An 8,078-nucleotide genomic window follows, 5' to 3' on the forward strand; every position below is an offset into this window, starting at 1 on the left:
TCTACGGATGTACGTTCATACCACCCACTTTCTTTTGTGAATATTGTACTATTAAATTTTAATAGTTAATTTGAAAAGTTAAATACTCCTATTCATTAAAAAAAAACATCCACCCAAAATAAGCATCTCTAATATATTTTTTCATATCATCATAGACCTCCATAATAATATTCAAAATGATCAAACCTAATTCTTAACTATTTATAATTATAAACTCTAAAATAATTAGATTAATAAATTTAATTAACATTTCAAAACATGTTCGTTAAAAAATAATCTAAATATTTACTAACATACAATTTAGGTTTGAATTCCAAAAGACCCATTTGACACAATAGACAGACTTTATCCAATCTCCAATTCCCCCTTACATAATTCAAAATTAACCCAAATCTAAAAAATACAAAGAACAATAATAATAAGAAAATAGATACATTTGCTAACCCAAATCTCATCATAAACTGTTTAAAAATTTTAAATTACCATTTGCTGGTGCAGGATTCAAAGGTTGAAACCAGGATTGAAAGGGCGAAACCTGAAATAGAATTGAGATGAACATATGAAGCAACATGTCTCTTTGAGACAGAGAAATGTATGGATGTTTGTTGTGTGAATTTAATTTTTTTTAGAATTATAGATATTAGGTTTTCACAGTTCAAGTAGAGTGATTTGAATTTTTGAATTTTATTGTGTATAATTTTTTTTTATGTTAACATTTCAAATCGTGTTCTACAATTCATCCTCATATTCCATGATTCATCAAGGATGAATCATTGAATATGATTTAAAACGTTGATGTAAAAAGATATACACAATAAAATCTAAAAACTGAAATCTCAAATCTCTGGAAAATTACACATTCCTATGTATAAGATTATGGGATGTAAACCCATGCACTATCTTAATTCAAAAAACCCAAATCATAAGTCTAAACTGTATCTACTCACACAAATGCAGTACAGAATTCATATTTGAAGAGAGCCTTGTAACCAAAACCACAGCCCTTTGAGTCCATACAATGTCATTTATTAGAACTAACTTTGATAAAACTCAGACAATTTGAACACAATATCACCTGTACAATTGTCCACCAAAGCTAATCTGATCAAACTTGAGAGCAAATTCTGAATGCATTACATGTATTTCATAGACCCATATTACAATCAATCAAAATCACTAGAAATGTCAAGAAAAAACCGGTTAACCATGTCGATGTAGAAGGGGCAAGTGAGTCTGGAATAACAATGCAGGAATTCCTCAATGTCCAACACATCTTCCACACTGTTGTTGTCCAAAACCACAATTTCCTTGAGCTTTTTCTCCATCTTCTTATACGCCTCTGCTCTCAATCTGGCAGAACATTTTTCTTTCTCCTCTGCAACCTTTTTCAACTTGTTTCTTCTGTCCTCATGATCAGATTTCACTTTAAGAAAGTTGCAATTCCCCTGTATATTGCCTGACAGTTGAAAATTCTGGGCAAGATCCTTTTTGGGTGTGCAATTTGCAGACATTTTCATGTCTTCTTCTTGATCTGTGCTCCAGGCATAAAACCCATCACTGTCATTACAGAAATTGGGGTCACAATGTCTGAAACCTTTCTTGGGATTCTCCATGCAAGAGAATAAATGAAAGGAAGAAGGCTTAGAAAGTCTATGGTAGCCCCCCAAGAGAAAATCCTTAATACTTTCTACTCCCCTACTGTTTTCCACACGCTTCACAAGCCCTTTCACAGCAGACGCAATGCGCCGCCCTGCCTTTGAAAGCAGCATTTCAATCTGAGCTTTTGATTTCTCTTTCTCTGTACTTCCATCACTACTCTGGGCTTTTGCTTCTTCATCTCCTCCTGAACTGATCTGCCTGGATTTGATGTAACTAGAACGCCTAGAAGGCCTGAGAAAAGCCCCCCATTGAGAAAACCCACTTGGTTTTTCCTCCATATTACACCAAATTATCTTCCTATCATTACAGAAACTTGTCTTTCATTCAGAACAAACAAACAAATCCCATGTTTGTTCCTCTGTCTCTTCTCTCTGACAGATAATGAATTTGAGGATGTATTTGTTCAGACAAAAAATTTCTTTCACTTCCGCTCACATTCCAAGTATTTTAAATGTTAATCCTCTTGTGGGTCCTGCTCAAATAGACCAGTCATTGCCTCTGCCTCCTCCACTAACTAATTAAAGATAACAATTATGAGCTTTTCTGAATTGAAAACTCAGGACTCCGGGGACAATCACAGTCTGGAAATACATGTTTGTTAGTTCATCAATGTACGTACTCAATGACAAACAAAAGACAAGAAGAGGGAGAAAGTTCAAATGGAGTACAAAACAGTTTTTGCAGAAGAAAAATCAAGACATGTACGTAGAGTAGAGTAGTCTACGAGAGATTTATTGGTGAGAAACTGTGTAAGTAGGTGAGTAAAGTGGTAGATGTTTGTTTAGGTGGGTAAATGTAATTGTGGTGTTAGTTGCAGTTTGGTGTAAGTTGTAAGCCATCTTTACTCATATCATTCCTTGTTTAGAAGACAAGCATTCAACTGGAACAACGTCCTTAAACATCTCTTTGACACGGATCATAACAAATACTAGTAAATTAATGAATGCCTCTGTGATTGCTACAGTGTCTTTGAATCATGGATGCTGCTATTCTCCATACAAAAATGCAGTCTGTATGAAAATCAAAATCTGTATACTTTCATGGATTTTCGCGCAATTTTCACTGGTTCAATTTTTTTTATTCATCTTTCTGATGCTTAAAAAACGCAAAAATTGTGTCCAAAAACAATTGTATAATGTGAATTTGATGTGATTTGTATTTTTACAGCAGTGAGTTTTTGTGTGGAGAATAGCCAGAGCAATCAATCATTATCTAATAGATTTTTTTTTAAGATTAATTACTGTATGGAGGTTAAGTTGCTCTCAGAGATTTCATTTATGCTTGGGAATCAAGATTATATATTGAGATGAAGAAGGGTGTGTTTGCACATTTGAAACAATTTTATTGTGGAATGTTTGTTTTGTTTTTAATTTGAAATTTTTTAATTATATCAAATAATAAAAAAAAATATATAAGAGTATAAATGAAACTTGACTATAAAAAGTAATCATAGGAAATATGGTTCAATAAAGTGCTCTCAAGATATGAAAGATAAGGTATATGATATTATATAAAAAGGAATAGATAGAATATCTTAAAAGGATAAATATTAATTATAAAAATTTCTTTTGAGATGGAATTGAATGTTATCTATTTATTTTGAGTAGATCTTGTACAATTTAAAGAAAAAGCATCCTCACCCAAATGGTAAAAGTGCAATAGTTTTCAATACACATTGTTAATAGATTATGCCCACCTTGAATATTTGTCTTCGCATACAAAAATGGGCCTCAAACCATAGAGGTGGCTACACTAATGTGAGTGGCTTTTCTACTTCAATACCAAGAGTAATATACAGCTTAAGTTGCTCTCATGGAGGTCCATTTATACTTAACAAGTAGGATTACATAATAGGATGAGAAGGGGTGTGTTTGCACACTTGGTTTTTTTTATTGTGGATTTTTTTTTTAATTTAAAACTTTTTAATTTTATCAAATTAATAATAAGAAAACAATACTATAAATGAAACTTTAATGTAAAAGTAGTCATAAGAAGTATGGTTCAATAAAGTGCTTTCAAGATATGAAAGATTATAGTGTTATTATGCATTTGAAATTATATTAAAAGGAGGAGTAGGTAGAATATCTTAAAGGTGAAGATTAATTATAAAAATTCTTTTGAGATGGAATTAGGTGTTATAGATATTGTAAAATTAAAGGAAAGTCATTCTCACCCAAGGGAAAGTACAATAGTTACCAAAATACATTTAAAGTTGCACCCTTTTAAAATATTGAACAAAATTACACTCATGATGCAAGAAACACTCCCCCAATTGATGCAATCAAGGATAGGGGCCAAATGAATGGAAAACTTCTATCCACAACACCACACAACCCCCCAAACGATCAGATTTTTAACCACGGCCAATTAACCCCTTTTGTTAACATAAACCTAATCTTAAGCAATCCAAATAAAAACCAAACTAATAATGGTTCAAATCAAATTACAAGCAAAATACCCATAACACTATTTGCTGATTTTTCTCAATACGGCATCATAATATTACATCAAATATGAGATAAATTCAATAAGGTTTCATGTAGGGGTTCTAAAGTTATATTAAACACTCATCAATGAGCACTAAATCTAGACCTTATACTACACCTCTTTCTAGTTCCAATATCACAAACATCACTCACTAGGTCACAAATATGTACTTAACAAATTTCATCCAAAGTTAAGGGCAAATCCAAAAGTGCACAAAACTCTAACATGACCAATAAAATCACAACAGTCAATATCTAATACCTTATGGAGCGAGTTAATAATGTGTCCTTAATTGAAGAGTACACATAGAGTTATGAGTAGTTGGATTGTGGCTACCTTAACTCCTAATTATTTCATATTATCATTATTTCATTGCTATTTAGTTAATTGGGTCAACCTAGGGCCTATATAGTTGTATATAAGTCAGCCTAGGGAAATACTAGGCATAAGGAGCGTATATAAATGGGAGATATCATATTGTGAATTGTATTCTCATTGTTAGTATTTGGAGGTCTGCCCCCTTGAAGTGGATTGTAACTATTATAAAGATTTTGAGCATATTTCATATAATCTTCCTCTTTTATGAAAGCTATTTCATTAAAAGTGGTATTAGAGCATGATCTTGGAACCATGAAGGCAAGTCATTTTTTCAAATTTGGAGACCATTTTGGAAATTACAAATCTTTCAAATTTTAGTGATTTTTTTTATATTTAGAAGATATTTTAAGAACATAATGAAGCATCTTCAATCCAAATTTCAAAGGAATTGGAGTAGAACTGAGTGATTATTATAGAATTAGGGTTTCTGTTGTTGAATAACAAGGTGAAGAAAGATATATGAACTTAAAATAAAGTGTTTGAAATTGTGAATCCAAAGATTAACCCTTAAATATTGTGATTACAGAATCACAGAAATAAAGAAAGAACTATAACATAGTTTGCACCAGATATACGTAGAGAAACCCCTAAGCTAAAAAACTCCACCATAGAAAGAAAGCCAAGTATATTTCTAATCCAATGAAAGATTACAATAGCAATATACTTCTCTAAAAACTCTATACAATCTAACAACACCCTATTACCTACACAACTAAACAAGACTTGATACAAACTACTAGCTCAAGGCCCCAAGTGATAGAAACTCTTGGGAGTGAAACCACTTTAGTATCACGATAAAATAGGTAGAAAAACCACCTTGAAAAATCATGTGTACCTCATTGGAATCATGCATGTAGCCCAAAAGTAGTCACTTATAGATGCTCTTACAACTATCATAAGGCATCTCACCAAACTATACCAGTATAGTTGTCTTTTATCATAAATGCACTCATAGAGACTTGTGATAACCTATGACATCTATCATAATCATCATACATGCACTTGCAGCCCCTGACATGTGTCCAACAACCTGAAAAATAGAAAATTCCAAATGGGATGCCTAGCTATTTTGTCCATTTCCTAAAGTCCAAACAATAATAGTAACTTTGTATTTACATGAGCTCTTTTACTACCGTTGGTTAAAAAGTTTCACCTCTTACAAATAAATTACAAATAACATTAGAGGAACAAATAAGTAAAGGATTTTCAGGGTTGATGGTACCTAAATCCTAATAGTCTCCCACTTGACATCATTTTTGATATATGGCGACTAATCATGCAAGTATTGTACACTCATTGTGTATCCTTGTCGAGGTTCGGGGAGGATACATAATGGAAAAAAAAAATGTTGTTTTTGTTGAAAAACGAACATTGAAAAAAAAAAGAAACCCTAAAAATAATTGACTTTGAGTGTTGCCCAAAAAATTGCTTGTTATAAGCAGTTGGTATGTAAAAGGGAATTGCAATGGTGTTGTATTGATTTACTGGATAATAAGAAAATATTGGACGGTTGTGTTCTGTGGATGTAGCCCATCATGGGTGAACCATGTTAAATCTCTATGTTATCTATGTTAGGCATTTTTCTTCATCTTTTGTGTTTGTATCTGCATATAATTGTTAATTTGTATTTGCTCTGAATTTGCCTAAACCCTAACAATCATTCATTATAACTTACACCATAGAGATACATAAACATAGAATTAAGTATAGTGATCAAGGCCCATGGCCTTCCTTCACCAAGAGAACTTATCCATGGTCATTGGATTTGTAAGAGAATTTAAAACATTATCCAATTTTTTTACTTTTTCAATCAAGACCTATCCATTCTCATCTATATCTCACACAAAGTGATATTGAACATCAACGTGCTTAGTATGAACATGATGATGCAAAGTGTGCGCCCTTGGTCTCCTTGTTCTATACAATGCAGCGCTTGGGTTTGTGACATGGCTTAACTGCCTCTTGTGGATTCTATAAGTCTAGTGGTTGTTGGTGGTTGTATTGGGCATTAACAGGTCAATCTTTTGATACAATGGCAACCGTAATTCTAACAAGTGGTATCAGAGCTTGGGTCACAGGTTCAAACCCCTAACTTGCGTTGGGGGGATTGTTGCAAGGTGTGTACCCTTGGTCTCCTTGTGTTGTGCAACGCAACGCTCAGGTTTTTGACATGGCTCAACCACCTCTTGTGGATTCTATAAGTCTAGTTGTTGTATCGAGCATTAACAGGTCAATCTTTTGGTGCAACAACAACTGCACTTCTACCACATGGTACATAGGATTGTTGGCCAAACATATGACACTTTGATTATCACACCCAATCTTCACTTTCTTGCAATCAAAAGAAATACTATTAGCAAGTCTTGGTAACCAAACTAGTTCCTTAAAGGTATGTGTATCAACTATATACTTTTCTTCAATGGTGGATAAGACTACTATAGGCTATCTTTTACTCATCCAATTCACTTCTCCTCCAAACAAAGTAAAAACATAGCCAGTAGTGGAGCTTCGACTATCCAAGTCCCTTGTCCAATATTCATCAACAAAACCTTGTATGTCCAATGACTTATCCACATCATTAATACCATGATAAACCAAATAGTAATCAGAAGTACCATGTAAGTAACTAAATACTCTTTTAACAAAATTCCAATGCTTTCTACTAGGGTAAGACATAAACCTACTTAGAACTCCCACTACTTAGGCTTTATATGATCTATTACAAACCATTAAATATATAAAACTACCAACGACCCTAGCATAAGGAACATTAGACATCTCAATATCATCATTAGAATTAGAACACATGTCTAAACTCAAATTAGTACCAACCAGAAATGGAATATTTACTGGTTTGTAAAGTATTGCATTTTAAACCTCTACAAAATGGTATCAACATACTTACTCATTCGTAACCAAAGCTTTATATGAACTCGATCCCTTATAATCTCCATCTCAAGAATATATCTAGTAGCCCCCAAGTCCTACATATCAAACATGCTAGAAAGATAACTTTTGAGTTCCCTAATCATCGCCTTGTTGTTACCAATAAACAACATGTCATCTACATACTGTTGGCATTATAACAAGAAAGGAGAGATTGTTGGCATTGCAATAAGGATATTGAGAAGGTTGTTGATGATTATGGATATAACTGATTAAGGATGTTTTACTGTCTTAATATTATTATTTTGTCATTGATGTCAAGAAATTGATTTTCTAATTCAGTATGATGTTGCCATATCTTGAGAAGTATGATTTGATGAGTATAAAGATGTCGGTAAAAGACACAAAAAGAATATGATGAATAAGGGGAGAAATAAGTTATTCAATGGGCAACTATTACCGAGTTAGATAATGATGAGATCATGATGTTTCGATTGTTTTGATATCATACATATGTAAGGTTAATACTATACTATGTTACCGAGCAAAGAACCTAGTCGGTAAACCCTAAAGAACCTAGTCGGTAAACACTAAGGAACCTAGTCGGTAAACCCTAAGGTTATCGCTATCGGTTAATGAAGGCGGTATGTCTACCGAGTGAAGTTTAG

The 8,078-nt window shown here is 33.0% G+C and overlaps 1 protein-coding gene across 1 annotated transcript; it reads right to left on the minus strand.

Moving 5' to 3' along the window:
* Positions 1–1,004: 1,004 nt before the first annotated feature.
* On the minus strand, positions 1,005–2,319 carry LOC131064218 (uncharacterized). The gene has a single exon (XM_057998300.2). It carries the CDS (start codon positions 1,935–1,937, stop codon positions 1,164–1,166), a length of 774 nt encoding a protein of 257 aa, XP_057854283.1. The 5' UTR covers positions 1,938–2,319; the 3' UTR covers positions 1,005–1,163.
* Positions 2,320–8,078: the final 5,759 nt, after the last annotated feature.

This window comes from Cryptomeria japonica, chromosome 6 (genome assembly GCF_030272615.1).
Source record: "Cryptomeria japonica chromosome 6, Sugi_1.0, whole genome shotgun sequence".
Classification (NCBI taxonomy): Eukaryota; Viridiplantae; Streptophyta; class Pinopsida; order Cupressales; family Cupressaceae; genus Cryptomeria; species Cryptomeria japonica.

Excerpts from the sequence above, each read along its gene's own strand:
- LOC131064218 (XM_057998300.2), bottom strand. The coding sequence starts at position 1,937 with ATGGAGGAAAAACCAAGTGGGTTTTCTCAATGGGGGGCTTTTCTCAGG.